General features: G+C 47.8%; 1 protein-coding gene across 1 annotated transcript; it reads right to left on the bottom strand.

The window, feature by feature from the left end:
- Nucleotides 1-12,013: 12,013 nt before the first annotated feature.
- Nucleotides 12,014-14,742, bottom strand: Sox11 (SRY-box transcription factor 11). The gene has a single exon (XM_052745772.1). It carries the CDS (start codon nucleotides 14,634-14,636, stop codon nucleotides 13,449-13,451), a length of 1,188 nt encoding a protein of 395 aa, XP_052601732.1. The 5' UTR covers nucleotides 14,637-14,742; the 3' UTR covers nucleotides 12,014-13,448.
- Between the last annotated feature and the right edge of the window lie 466 nt (nucleotides 14,743-15,208).

Below are 15,208 nucleotides of genomic sequence, written 5' to 3'. Positions count from 1 at the left end.
CAGCATGAGAGTCAGTTGGACCCACTGAGAGAATGCACCCATGTGAGGCCTTTCTCCAAACACTCTGGGTGGCTATGGAGAAAGCAGGTCTGCCTGCTTGTTTGTTTTGTCTGGGAGCCAGAGTCCTCTTTCAGGAAGTGTTGGTGTCTCCGTAAATGATGGGGCATGCTTATGTCTCCTCAACTAGAGAAGTTTGGCAATTGAAATAGCAATGCACCAAGGGAGCCGTGTCAAAGTGGGCTAGGGCTGGTGTGTTGGTTAACTTCTGTCAACTCCGCACAAGTCCAGACACACCTGGGCAGAATGCCTCACTCAGAGTGGCCAGTGGGCATGTAAGTGAGACATTTTCTTGATTAATGATTAAAGTGGAAGGGTACAGACCACTGCAGGTAGTGCCACTCCTGAGAAGATAGACCTGAGCTGTATAAGAAAAATTACTAAGCAAGCGAGGGGGGCAAACCAGTAAGCAACATTCCTTGTGATTTCTGCTTCAAGCTTCTACCTTGATATAGTACTTACCTAACATGCATGGGGCCCTGAATTCCATCCTAATAAGCCAGGAGCGGTGGTTGTCACCTCAATCAGGAAGTGGAGGAGGAGGCAGCTCAAGGACGTCCCCAGCCAAACAGCGATTTAAAAGCAGCCTGAGCTACACTACATAAGACCTTGTCTCAAAAACCAAAGTCAAATAATTATATCGCATTTGAGCTCGAGAATTTGCTAGCCTGGGAAGTCACTCTTCTGCTGTCTTGTCTTCTGATACTCATGACTACAGCTCTGTTAGGGCAGAGCAACTGGGGGCTTCAGACCATAGACTCACCCCCAAAGCAACAAGACCAGAGAGCCTGTGGCCACTGTTTGTGGCCTCCACTGGATGAGTCAAAGTGTTAAAAGGTGGATCCTTCAGTGAGGGCTGGCTTCCTCCGTCCAGAGGACATTGTTGTCTCCATTCTGTTCATTTCCTGCACCTGGGATCTGAGGGCCGTTAACACCTGTAAGCCAGCACTCACTGCGAATACGTAGTGGCCCTTCGAATTATTGGACTGAACAGAATCTCAGGGTGGCCCACTTTGGTCATGGTACTGGCTCTTTTTGTGTGTCAACATGACACAAACCAGAGTCATCGGAGAGGAAGGAGTCTCAGTTGAGGAAACGCCTCCATGAGATCCAGCTGTAAGACATATTCTCAATTAGTGATCAATGGAGAGCCCATGGTGGGTGGTGCCATCCCTGGGGTGCGTGGCCCTCGGTTCTATAAGAAAGCAGGTTGAGCAAACCATGAGGAAAGCAAGCCAGTAAGCAGCACCCCTCCACGGCCTCTGCATCAGCTCCTGCTTCCAGGTCCCTGCCCTGCTTGAGTTCCTGTCCCGACTTCCTTCAGTGATGAACAGCCGGTAATATGGAAGTGTAAGCCAAAGAAACCCTTTCCTCCCCACGTTGCTTTTTGGTCTTGGTGTTTTGTTACAGCAATAGAAACCCTAACTAAGACAGTCATCAATTAATTCATGACAAAATGAACTATTGGATTTTGCATAGCCCTACTGGCAGCTCAGGAGAATTGGAGGCCATTCTTCCAAATATCACCTGGTACCTCTTACAGAACACAGAACTTGGGATTTCTTCTCCCTCGGAGTGGAGGCCTTTCACCTCACCTCACTAATTACCTTGCCTCAGATCTCTCCTTCAAAGTTGGTGAGCAGACATTTCCAACAAGGATGTTATTTTTATTTAAAGTATGAACAGGTAAAATGTTTGATCCAAGTATGAAGTGTTAGGGAAGGATCGTGTCTCCCTTGTCTTTAGCCAGAGTTATATATTAGCAGAAAATGATATGAATCATCACAATGCTCTCCTTCAGCAAACATTCCCAGACTAGGCTGCCAAAGATGCCGGGCACTTCTCTGGAGACCACTGCAGGGGAAGGGAACTTCCAAGGCATCGTGGTGCATGGTCTTCTCATGAAGTCCCTCACCAATAATAAAAGCTAATGTCCTGCAGTTTTGTCATGATAGAATTATTATAAAAATCAGAGATGTTTAAAAGTGATTTCTGACTTCATCTTTTTTAAGCTTCTCTACTTCTCCATGCTTTACTGATGGATACAAAGCTGCAAAGATCCTTGACCCTTTGCCTGTCTCTCCACAGAGCAACTAGAGACCACTATGTACTTTCTGTGATGAGTTAACCTGTGGGTCCCTAGGTGCTGATGCCCCACTCTTTCCAACATGGTTTTATAGATTTTAGGTATTTTTATGCATCCATCAGGTGTTACCGAAGCACAAAACCATGGCTGAAAACCTAGGGAGCAGACTCCCACCCCACCATTTAACTACATACAGTTGCCCTTTGTCCACTATGAGGAAAAAAATACAGAGAAGTCAGAGGTGCCCAGCTCTTCCCTGCTGGCATGTTCTCAGCCCAAACCAGCAGCTTTCTGGGTAGATGTTGGACACAGCCGGGTCTCCCACCCACCTCTTCTTGCTTGGTTTTGGCTTTGTATCTTCCACACCTGTGTATCTTCCCAGCACCCTGGTGCTGAGGAGCCTTTAGGGATTCCATTAATCTCCCTGTTCACTTGGTTCAGTGCATTGGTTTGGAGTGCAGGTCAGTCTGGACAGCCTCCTTGCACACTAAAGTCCCAGCTTCTGGATAGATTCTGAGAGCAGGGCCCTCCCTATCTGTGGTGGTTTGAATAAAGCATGGCCCCCATGGACTCTTGTGTTTGAATGCTTGGCCATAGGAAGTGGCACTACTAGGAGGTGTGGCTTTGCTGAAGGAGGTGTGTCACTGGGGGATGGGCTTTGAGGTCTCAGAAGCTCAAACCATGCCCAGTGTGACATTCACTTCCTGTAGAACCCTCACCTACCTCTCCAGCACCATGTCTGCCTGCATGCCATCATACTTCCCGCCATGATGACAATGGACTAAACCTCTAAACTGTAAGCCAGCCCCAATTAAATACTTTCCTTTATAAGAATTGATGTGGTCATAGTGTCTCTTCATAGTAATAGAAACCCTAACCAGGACACTGTCCCCAAGGACTTACTTCTGTGGTAGTTCCAGGACAAGCCACTATTTGAGGAACACATATTCCTGAATGATCTTTCTGACTAGAAAGTGGCAGAGCTAAGACCATCTTCTTCAGACTGTATGGTGTAGGTTGCTGAGGCTACAGGTCACCTTAGATCTTCACTCGTAACTGCCCTGAGTCCTCAAGGTCATAGATAATTTCACAGTTATGTAAGGGCGAGTAATAGATGGGAACAGGGCTGTTAACTGAGGATAGGCTCAAGACTTGGCTCAAATCTACCTGTTCTAATCAGAGGGACTCAGACACTGAAAGCGGATCCTCTTTACCCCACCTTTCGAGCAGTCCTCTGCCACCTCTTCCTCCATCCTTGTGGATTTGGGCTGCACTGACTATACCTCTCACCTTCCTGACTCCCTTTTTCTTAATCACAACACAACCAAAATGCATTCTCCTTTCTTCTTGGGCTCATCTCTTTTCTGCAAGTAGCTCTCTTAATCCATCTTCTCCTTATTCTAGCTATGGAATACTGGTTCATACTCACTGTATGCTGAGTGAGGGTAGACCTACCTTTCCTGGCCAGATCTAGGAGCTTCCATTGCTTTGGGCTACACCTCCTTCCCAAGGCCCTCTACCCTCTCTATACCCATGTCCCATAGCTTCTGGGACACTGGGCTCAAACTCTCAATAAATCCTTTGGACCAGCCTAGCTGTCTTTGTGAACTCTTTGAATTGAGCTGTGGTGGTTCTGGTCTATGAGAAGACTGCCTGTTCAGGAGAAGGCCCCAGGGATGAGGCACGAGAAGATGCTCAGCCTATTAGCTCAGTTGATTCCAAATCAAGAGGCTCTCAATGAGCTTGGACTTGTATTAGGAAGACATTCCCTAGAGAAGAGGGGTTTGGCAAAGTGATCTTTACAGAACCTCCCAGTTCCGTCTAGAATAGGGAGGGGCATGACTAAGTGCAGGATTTCTCACTTCCCTGCCTTCCTGCATAGGACAGGATGAGCCTGACTGGGGCTTTTGCTGACGACTTAGCATCTCTAGCATGAACCCCGAGTTTCACAATATGACACAACACAGAAATGAGCAGGGGACCCTTGGAATCCAGATGCTTATCTCAATACTTAACACAAGCTGATCTCTGGCTGTGAGCTTTTTGTGTGCTTTCTATAGCGTCCTTGCCAAATTAGCCTTTCTTTCCTTACCTTTTTCTTTTCTCCTCCTCCTCCTCTTCTTCATTCTTCATTTCTTCAAATCCACTTTGACTCTGGCTTCACGTTCTCAATTCATCCCTCTATTTTTTCTTATAGTCTGAGTGTTTGGAAAACTAAAAGCTGAACTCTCAGGAAGGAATTAGGAACAAACAATATCTGAGGACTTTGTTGTGTAGATGTCACTCACTGAAGTCAGAGGTACTTGGCAAGACCAGGTGATTGGGACTGAGCACCTAGGTGGTAGAAATATCTAGCATAGGAACCAATAAATATTCTAAGAAGACAGATCATGTATTAGCTCAGGCTGAAAGGCTCAGCAAATACACAGTAATCTTTCCATGTTTTAAAAATGTATTATGGTCGTGTGTGTGTGTGTGTGTGTTATGTGTGGCTGTGGCACGGAGCATGTGTGAAAGTCAGAGGACAATGTTGTAAAGCTGGTTCTCTCTCCTTCAACTTTTCTGTGGATTCTGGGGATTGAACTCCAGTTAGGCACACCTTTACATTGTGAGCCACCTCCCGGGCCCCAGAAATGTGTCAATGAGAAATTTTCTCATAAATAAACATAGAATGTAAGCAGGGCCACCTGATGTCCAGTTTGTGACTGCAGAAACTCTTAACATTTCTGTTTTCTTCTTGTAAAGGCTTCCAAAGAGTTTTGGTAACTCCCTCCAGGTAGTCCACGATATGTGACGCACCTCCCTAATTCTTCAGCTATTTAAACTCTTTGTCCATCTACTCAAGGTGGAGAGACATAAAAGACCCACACCAATAATACCAAGGAAAAGGAGGCTATGGCTTCTGCCTGGCCATATTTAAGGGGAAAGATGAATAACTCAGGTTCTCCCAAACCTGGAGCTGGAGTTGGCTGTGGTGACCAGTAAGGTCACAGGAATTCTCTTTGCCTTTCCCCACGACCGCAGGCCTTATGTGCATGTCTGCTGGGCTGAGGACAAAGGAAGCTGATCACATTAATCACCCTGCCTTAGGGGCTTCCACTGACATCTCAGCGACCACCGTAGTGCAAGTTGCCACCACCACCCCGCCCCCCCCCGCCAAATTATGAGACTAATTTTTTTTTGCTTGATTATAGTGTCTTTCAAACCAAAATTAAGGGTGTGTGTGTGTGTGTGTGTGTGTGTGTGTGTGTGTGTGTGTGTGTGTAATTCAAGAGATTCTTAATGAGCTGTAAGAGCCATCAGTGGCCTCAGTCCAACTTAAGGGTGGTGCCAAGGGGACTTGGCCTGTTTGGGACTTCGCTCTGTCTTCCTGTAGGCTCAGTATTCTTCTTAGGTGATTTCTCTGCTCTCTAGGTTCCTCTACGTCTGACCTCTGAAATATCAGATTACAGTGCTGCTTGGACTTCCTCAATTTCCCAACTCAAACCTGGGTACCAAGTTTTGGGTGTGACCGAAGCCTCAACTCTGGGGTTCAGAAGTCTGACAACAGAACAGCTTCGTAACTCCCCCAGGCAGTCCAGAGTGGGAAACAGCCGGCATGCCTGCTCTCTGGGGTCCCCGGAGGCATGGGGTGAGGCCATTTGTTCAGGAGGAGCGTGAGGATGGGACATCTTTCAGTTGGGGGGTGTGGGGTGTGAAGTCAAAAGAATGACTAAACCAGTCAGACAGCTGGCTTAGCTTCCTAGAAAGAGGTACCTAAAGGGTCACTTTTGTTCTGAAGCTGACTCCTGTAGCTACAGATGGCCTCAACCAGGGGATTCTCCTGCCACCACCTCCCCCGTGCTGGGATTGTAGGCAGGTGCTAACCAAGTCCGGTTTATGCAACGTTGGGGACCAAACCCAGAACGCTGTGCAAGCACCATAGCAAATGAGCTACATCCCCATGCCCAAAGGGGCCACCTTGTTTGTTGACTACATGCTGCCCTTTAGATTCAGTCCATCTGTGTGTTCACAGGTCACCATACACTTTGTACTGGGTCCTAGCAGATAATCTACAAACAATATGACAGAAGGGTTCCCTGGGACTTCCTTCTATTCCCACTGGCCCTGGAGTATCTTAAGGACCAATTCTAGTTTAATTATATGTTCTCTGACCAATGTCAGAATTGGGATTGGCTACATCAAGTTCACCAAGCTCCTCAATTTGTGAAATTATTTACTTCCTGGTAGGCTGGGGAATTTCCCCAACAGTAGTTACCATTCAAGTTCAAAGATGGGACAGTGGTTGTGTGAAGGAAGACACTCTTGGTGTGACAGGCGACCCCCGCCCTACAGTACATTGTAGATCTGGTGGGTGAGGTTACCATGTTCACAAGTAGGGAAAAAAATCTCATCAATGGCAATTTGGCCAGAAATATCAATGAATTTATTTATTGAATTCTTTTTTTTTAAATCTACTTTAAAATGAAAAGCTGCAGAGTCTACCTTTCTGCCTCAAAATAAAAGTCAAATCCTGCCAAATGGAGATGCTGTGAGAAAGTCAACCATGAGGTAAAAATATTTCTCATAAAATCCGGAGAGCAGTCCCACAAGTGGAACCTGGTCTGTGCTCTTTGGTTTAAAGGTGACATTGGTCAAACCAGGGGCCTAGGAGTGAGTGTGTGAGCCAAGCATGAGAGTGTGTAAGCCGTGCCCATGGAGATCCGTCATGATACGACACAGATGTTTCTACAAAACCAAATTTAATTAATATGCAACAAACACTCACCATGTAAACACATCTTTAAAAAAATCTGATAATAATTGCAAGGACCACTTACAGGCTTTCATAAAAACATCTTATAGCAAGAATCTCAATACAGAATGGTTTCTATGTCAAAATACATTTACACTGTAAATTGTTTATAGAGGGGAGAAAAAAAAGACACTGAGGAATGGAGTTGGCTGGCATTGAATCCAACATCAGCAACTGCCCCTGAATAGTCCCTTCATCTTCTACTGCTGACAAACAGGCTAGCCTACCCCTCTATACTTTGCCTATGCTTTTTATTCACTCTATTGGCCAGTTAAAAATACCAAGACACGATCACCATGCTTAATCAACTGTGGGCAGTTCGGCAGCCTGCCCAAAGCATCGCTTCCTGAGGGCCCCAGTCCTGCCCAGGCTATGGGTCCTGGTTGGACACGGAGACACCAGGACTTTTCAAATCTCTCAGCTTCGAGACAACAAGTTTAGGAGTCACACAGTAGTTATCCAATGCAAAATGGGAAAAGCAAAAAACAACAAAAACAAAAGTCACATAAAAGCCACATGTGGAGATTGATCACACGATTTTATTGGTCTTTTGAACAAATGTATTCCTCTGTGAAAAACTCCTGCAAAAAGAGACATTGGAGTGTATGAATTCAACCCTGAGCATTAACACTGCATTCCAAGGAGGGCGGTCACGAAGCTGGTTTGATTGAAAGCACAAGCCACTGATACTCTTGTGTGATCGGGTTTTTACAAAAAAATACATAGTTTTCAATAAATAATGCTTAATTTTACAACTTTGATACAGCAACGTCATACAGTTTCAACACACTACACTCTGCATGCTAGATAACCTCTACCAGAAGACATGACTTCACCATGCATTTGCTTCCCTAGTGCTATGGGACACTTACGGTCCCCCAGCGCACTGCCTCAGGTAGCTCCTCCCTCTCTCTGTCTGACAGCAACGGACCCTGCGCTGGCATGCAAACTCTATAAAAGGTCCCCCCACAACCCACTTGGACTTCTAAACGAAAGGGTTTTCCAGCTATTCCTCCCCCAAACCTGGAGTGGCTGTGGAAGTTGTTTCTCTCTCGGCCTTGGAAAACAAAACAAAAACACTTTGTTCACGGTGTCATGCTAATAACTGCCCTCAGACTTCAGGTGGCTCTGTCCCAGCTGGCCTGAAGCGCTATGTATGGGATGGGGACGCCGCTGCGACCACTAGGTGTCCCACACCTGAGACACAGGCCTCCATTTCAAAAACAGTCCATTCAAACAAAAGTGTCACAGAACAAATGGGAAAGACTGATACCCACAACATATGTACAGGAGCAAAAGTAGACAAAGTGGGGGGGGGGGGTCTGTGACAATGGCCTAGGACGCTTCTCCCTGTGTGATTCAGGGGACGAGGCATACGGATTTTTGAACACAAGCTAGGTGAAGAAAAATGGGGTCGAGGGCCCTTTGTCAACATCCATTTGATCAAAATTCTTTTTTTTTTTTTTTTAACGCTATGTTTTGATTATTTCCAGTCATTCTGATTTTGAAGGGGGAATGTAATGTGCCTCCTAAAATAAGCGTCACATTTTTAAAGAAAAAAAAAAAGAAAGAAAGAAAAATCTCTTTGAGGACCCTGGAGGAAATTCTATTCTTTCAAATGTGTTTTCAAACTTGTCATATTGCTTTATTTTGTCATTTTTCACAGAAGAGAAAAATGGAGTCTACACGACTACATAAAAGAAGTTTGATCAAACAGCAAGACTGGAGCCTCCCGCGTGTGCACATCCAGGCTGCCTAGTGGCCAACTGCGATCTGTCTGCCAGGGGGCACACCTCAGCTCCTGCCTGTTGCTCTCAGTGGCTCTTGTGAAGTGTGTTTGTCAAGTGCCGGCAACCGGAAGTTCCCAGTGCGTGGAAACCATCCTGTCTATGCACAGGCTGAGAGGCACTGGGTCTTCAAAGAATATCGCTACCCAAGAAAATTATTACTTTTATACATGGAACGTTATGAGCGGATTTCCCTTTGTACGCCATGCTATACTTTATGCACTTTTGTGCTTTTATTGAGTATAAAAATAGGTCTCCTTTAAAATTCTGTTTAAGTTCACTAAAAAACTACTTGTTTGTGAAATTCTCTTATAAACTCACTGCATCCACATGGAATAGATAAACTAATCAGGCAGCTAACGCATCTAGGTAGTGTTAAAAAAAAAAGATGATGGAAAAAAAAATGAAGGTATTTTAGGAGTTGGGGGAGGGTAAAGGGGGTCAGCAGTAAGGAAATGGAGGTGAGCTTGGCTTCAGTACGTTTTTACTGTGGTTGAAAATGTAAGCTTCACACAAAGGGGGCGTTAAAACCCATAAACAAAACCTGAGTTGTTACCAAAGAGCAAAAATGGGGAGATCATCAAACCAAGAGATATGGCAGAATAAATCAACCAGAATGGACAGTGAGAAAGAATCGATAATTAAAATAAGCCAACTCTCAGGAAACGTGTCAAGAGTCGTTACATGGAGACGTTTACTTTGGGGACTTATGAATTCCTGTTCGGACACATGTAAGGCTCAGTCTTGGTAGTTATCCTCACAGGCCATAGGCTATACAAAGGGTATTTGAAACTGACATTCCTAATGGAAATTTTTATAAAATTTGGCCCTTAGAATAACTGAGAAATATCCTGAAAAACCTTCCCTGAAACTGTAATAAACAAAGTTTCTTATCTACTGATAAAATCGACAACTCAGTAAGCTATTTTCGCTGGTCTTCCTACATAAGAAAAAAGCACAAATATAGTTGCCTCAGAAATCTGTTAAAAGCAGAGAACCTCGCAGGAAAAAGAGTATAAAGATTCTAGAAATGAGAGAGTACAAGAAAAACCTCTCTTCCAAGTGTCCACAAAGATACATATGCCCATTAGGAGAAAACAGTGAGACTATACATAATACCCCATCAGAGAATAAAAAAGCTGAGTGATGGAATATATTTCTATTGAATGACTACTTGAAAATTGAGCAACTTATTTGCCTCGTTTCCCAGATTCCTTGGGCAAAACTCATTTGAATTCTGAAGTGAAGAACAAATGTCCATTTCTTACACCATCCTAGTACCCTAGATGATTGTGGTTTCAGTTCCCAGAGAAGAAAGAAGTAGACCTTGCCTTTTGATTTTTTTCTTCTCTCAAAAACAACTAAGTCAGATCCTGACTGCTACGAGCATGCATATTTAAATCACTTCCCCTCCATTAACATTAAAAAGAACCATCCAGGCCCAAAAGAGCTGCAATGATTTTTTTTCTAGCTAAAGGCTAATCATTCTACAAATAATTTGCCCAGTGACCGTAGTCATTCATAACACGTATTTGCAAAGCACACTTTAAGCACACTGCCTTTCATTCATATTGTTTCTTTTTAATAAGAAGGATGCATATCGAGAATGTAGAAACTGGAAATTATTTCCACAGCTTAAAGAATTAATAAGAGAACGCTGGTTCGGGTATTTTTGTTTTTTCCTTCAAAGATGGAAATCACGCCCAAAATGCACTCGAGTCTGTGAACTAGTTAAGGAGCAGGGTACCCAACTGGCTAGACTGCTCTGCACACAACGCCCACGCCCACGTTACCATTTTAAGATACTGTCAATGCTCAGTTAAAAATAAGACTTACTTAGGAGGGGGGAAAAAAAAAGCAGCTAAACTTTTATTGAAGTCTAGCCAGTGGCAGGAATACCTTGTGTATTAGACATTCAATAAAGAGTTCATTGGGAATGGTCTTCACAATGCATTCGTCTAAACTGCTTTAAATATTGTTAAAAGCGCATTCAAGCGCCTGTCCTGAGTTCTAACAGGGTTTAAAAAAAAAAAAACAAAAACAACTCCCCCCCCCCCCACCCCCCCATCGCCAACCAAGGACTTGTCTCTTATTTTCCTGCCAAGAAGCTCGGCCACATAGTTTTAAAATACAAATCACAGCTATGTTTCCATTCTGAGACCAAATCCTCACACCTTCCTAATTCCCTCACCACAGAAAACACCCGATGGAAAACAGGAAACACATGCAAATGTTAAAAGATCTCAAGACACTCAGAATGCCTTTCCCCTAAGCTTCAGAAACTACAACCCCCGGTAAACCGCTGGTGGGATTATTCGCGGTTTAAAGGTCTCGGCGTGGCCCACACCAGTGCGCCGTGGAGGAGGGGTGGGCGAGGAAAGCGCGGAAGAGCCACGCCGTCCCCCTCACCCACGTGCGCTGTGCCATCGCGCCGCTTGGTGGCGACGAGCTCTCCACCCTGCAGCGTGCGACTCGCGTGGGGGCCCCAACCTGGATCCCGGCCGGCCAAGTCCCCGCGGCCAGCGCCCGAGCAGTAACGGTTTCTGTAGAGATAGAGTCCGGCTGTTGGGCACCAAGTTTCAATTCGCCGCTGAACGGCTCCTCGGTCGCGGGCGCCGCGGCCCCGGGGACTTGGACTTGCGCGCGAGACCCCACGAGGGACAGGGATGGCGGGGGTGGGATGGGGGGTGGGATGGAGGGAGGACTGGCCCGGGCCCGGGAGGCAGATGCTCCATCAGGACTCCAAAGCCATGAGCCGCCCAGCGTGGAGGCGGCATTAGGCGCGTTTGCTCTCCTTGTGCCCCACCCGCGTGGACACCCCTGAAGGGCGCGGCTCTCTCCACCCGCATCCGCCTGAGCGCGCTCGCATCGATGCGGCCGGGGAGAGAAAAATATTAAAAAAAAAAAAAAAAAAGGCCAAAGTCAGAAGCGGGGGCCTAGCCCTGTGGACACCAGCCCCGGCCCCACCACGCACGGACGCGCGCGCAGCTGGCGGCGGGGGTGGAGATGCAGGGCGGGGTGAGAAGAGAGGACACCCGACTGCCCCCTAAACCGCAGCCTAAGGGCTCCAAAAGCGGAATCTGCCCTCCGCCACCCGCAGCCGCCGCGCCGCGACCACGAGGTCCCCTGGTAGACTTAGAGAGACTATGGGCCATGCGAGCTTCTATCAGTTCCTGCTGATTTATTAAAATCAAGACACAGACTTCAGCACACACACACACAAAAAAAACAAAAACTCGGGCGGTGATGTCGACAGTGCGTTGAGTCTGTTTCGCCACCATTTGCTACTAAATATGCAATGGTCTGTTTATTTAGATTATATTGCACAAAATGAGAAAATTTAAAACTATGTGCCTTTCCTTTTTTCTTTTTTCTTTTTTTGCTAAAAATCGAGAATCCAGTTTCAAACCTTCCGTCTGGGGCCCCGTCCACACATCACAGCGATGAGATACATAGGTCCTACTATGGTACAGTACATACAGTCTTAAACTAAGAACAGCTCTGAGGTCTATGTCACCATTTTCAATAAATCTTTACCTACAAATATTGAACAAATCTCTACTATAGCTGTACAAAAAAAGTTTGCTTTTTTTTTTTTTAACCACAAGGCCTTTAGATGCAAGGATTACTTTTAAAATTTTAATCCTTTAAACCAGGACATAACGTACCAACATATTTGCATGCTAAAAAAAACCAAACAAACAAAAAAGGAAAAAAATAAAAGAAAGAAAAAGAAAAAAAATCAAAAGGGAAGAAGTGCCTGAAAGTCTTACTGAAAAAACACAGCAAGATTGTTCCCTTTTCACTGTACAAAAATACGCCTGAAAATATATTAATTTTTAAAAAAGATTGAGGTCTGTTATGTATCAAAAATGTTTCAATACCTTTTTGTACTGAGGTCTAGGCTGTAAGGTATTCAATCAAGGAGGTATAAGGGAACGAGTTACCAAAAAAAGGTTGCCAAGTAGAAATCACATTTGTAAAACCATAAACAATTTGATCTGAAAAAGTAAACTCTGCTCTTAAGTCAGTTCACAGTTATGATTTTTGTAAGCGTTTGTACAGACTGCATTTTTTCAAGCTCCCTGCAGTTTGAGAAATTGGATGCATAGAAGACATCAGCTTTCTCCCTCCAAAAAAGTAAAAATAAAATAAAAAGGTTGCAATGGTCCCTTTTTGTGTTGTTGTTTTTTAATCACCAGTTCTTTTTTAGATCTCTTAAGAAAAAAAAAAAATCAACTCCCTAGAGTAACAGTTGTGCCGCCAAAAGGGTCCTCTGCCGACGTCTTTCAGACTTCAAAAAGCCACAAGCTTCAAACAGCGCCTTCCGGAGCGGGCCTCCTCCCCTCCCCCGCCCGGTCCCCTACTCCTTTGTTGCAATCACGAATTTCAGGGAAAAAAAAAAAAAGAAATAGAAATTACAAAACACGTTTTCTTAGGGGTGGGGGAAATCACAACTCCAGACTAGGTATGCAACTACCTTGAGACACCATAAGGGGAAGGGTGGGGAGACCCAAAAAAAATTTTTTTTAAATAAAAAAAAAAAACAACAGGAAAATCTGTTTAAAACTACTCATTTCACTTTAACTCCACCAACATTTCATCACCGTTTCCAATTTCTCTGCGCCACATCTCTGACCATGAGCATCTTCTCCCCTCCCCCCACCCCACCATCCTCTTTATCCTGACCGCCACGAATGCCTCCCGAGGAGCCCTGTGCCCCTCAATACGTGAACACCAGGTCGGAGAAGTTCGCCTCCAGCCAGTCCCCCGCGATCATCTCGCTCAGCTCCGGCGTGCAGTAGTCGGGGAACTCGAAGTGGGAGCCCAGGCTGCCCTCGCTGAAGGAATCCAGGTCCTTATCCACCAGCGACAGGGACAGGTTCCCCGCCGCGCCCGCGCCCAGTGGCTGCTCGCAGGCGCTGTGCGCGCCCTGGGAGAAATTCAAGCTCAGGTCGAACATGAGGTCGTCGGCGTCCTCGGCGCCGCTGCCGCTGCTGCTGCCGCTGGAGGAGGAGGTGGACACGCAGCGTGAGGACGCGGGCGACAGCGCGGGGGGCGCGGGCGGAGGCTGCTGCTTGGTGATGTTCTTGAAGCTGTAGTAGAGCCGGCCGCCCGCGCGCACCTCGTCATACAGGCTCGCACCCTCGGGGGACTCGGCCGCGCTGCTGAGCGTGGGGCTGGCGGGGACCTTGGCCACGCTGTAGCGCCGGAGCAGCTGCGGGGGCTGTTGCTGCGCCGGCGGCGGCAGCAGGTGCGAGTGCGCGGGCTCGTCGTCGTCGTCGTCCGCGTCCGGCTTGGGCCGCAGCTGCAGCTCGTCGTCCTCATCGTCTTCGTCGTCGTCGTCGTCCAGGAAGACGCACTTGGCCGCCTTGCCCGCGCCGCAGTCGCCAGGCTGCACCGCCTTGCCCGCGCCCGCCTTGCCCGCCGGCGCCTTCAGCTTGGCGCACTTCTTGCCGGGGCCCTTGGCCGCCTTGGCGCCCGCCGCGCTCTTGTCGGGGCTCTGGCCCGCGCTGGGCTTGGCCGCCGGGTCCGTCTTGGGCTTTTTGCGCGGCCGGTACTTGTAGTCGGGGTAGTCAGCCATGTGCTTGAGGCGCAGGCGCTCCGCCTCCCGGATGAACGGGATCTTCTCGCTGTCCTTCAGCATCTTCCAGCGCTTGCCCAGCCTCTTGGAGATCTCGGCGTTATGCATGTCGGGCGACTGCTCCATGATCTTCCTGCGCTCGATCTTGGACCACACCATGAAGGCGTTCATGGGCCGCTTGATGTGGCCCGACGCCGTCTTGCACCAGTCCGGGTCGCTCTCGTCCAGGGCCACCGGGCTGCACGCCATGAACTCTCCCTCCTCGGTGTCCAGCGCGTCCCGGGGCAGGTTGCTCTCGGCTTCCGAGCTCTCGGCCTGCTGCACCATGGTCCGCGGCGGGGCTGGGCGCTTGGTCTCCTGCGCGGGCGCCCCTCCCCCTCCCGCCCCTCCACCTTCCCCGGCAAGTTGCAAAGTCCTCGGCCGCGCGCGTCCGCGGCTGCCCCCCTCCCCCCCGGCCCCGTTCCCCTGCTGCGGCGGCGGCTGCGGCGGCGACCGGAGAGGAGGCGGCGGCGGCCCGGGACCCGCTCTCTCTCTCTCTCTGGCTTGCTCGCTCTCTCGCTTTTTCGCTCTCCCGCTCCTGGAAGCCGCCGCAAGCTCCGGACCCCGAGCACTCCCAGGCGCGCGCGCTTCTTCTGCAAAAAGTTGAGGGCTCTCTCTCAACTCGTTATCAGGGTGTCATATGGGTGACATCACTCCTCCCGCCAGCCAATGGCTGGGCCCGACCCCGCCCATCTCCCGTTATTATTCACAGGCCCCGCCTCCGTCCCCGCCCCCGGGCCAGTTTGCAAAGATGGGGGGGTTGGGGGGTCTGGAAATATGTTATTTTTTTCAAAAGAAATCCGCGAGTGCGTACAGCTGCGCGTGTCTCCAGGGCGGACGCAGGACGGAGCGGGAGAGGC

This window comes from Peromyscus californicus, unplaced genomic scaffold (assembly GCF_007827085.1).
Source record: "Peromyscus californicus insignis strain IS unplaced genomic scaffold, ASM782708v3 Scaffold_1__1_contigs__length_55948999, whole genome shotgun sequence".
Lineage (NCBI taxonomy): Eukaryota > Metazoa > Chordata > Mammalia > Rodentia > Cricetidae > Peromyscus > Peromyscus californicus.
The sequence above is the reverse complement of the archived record's forward strand: the minus strand, read 5'-3'. Positions and strand labels throughout refer to the sequence as shown.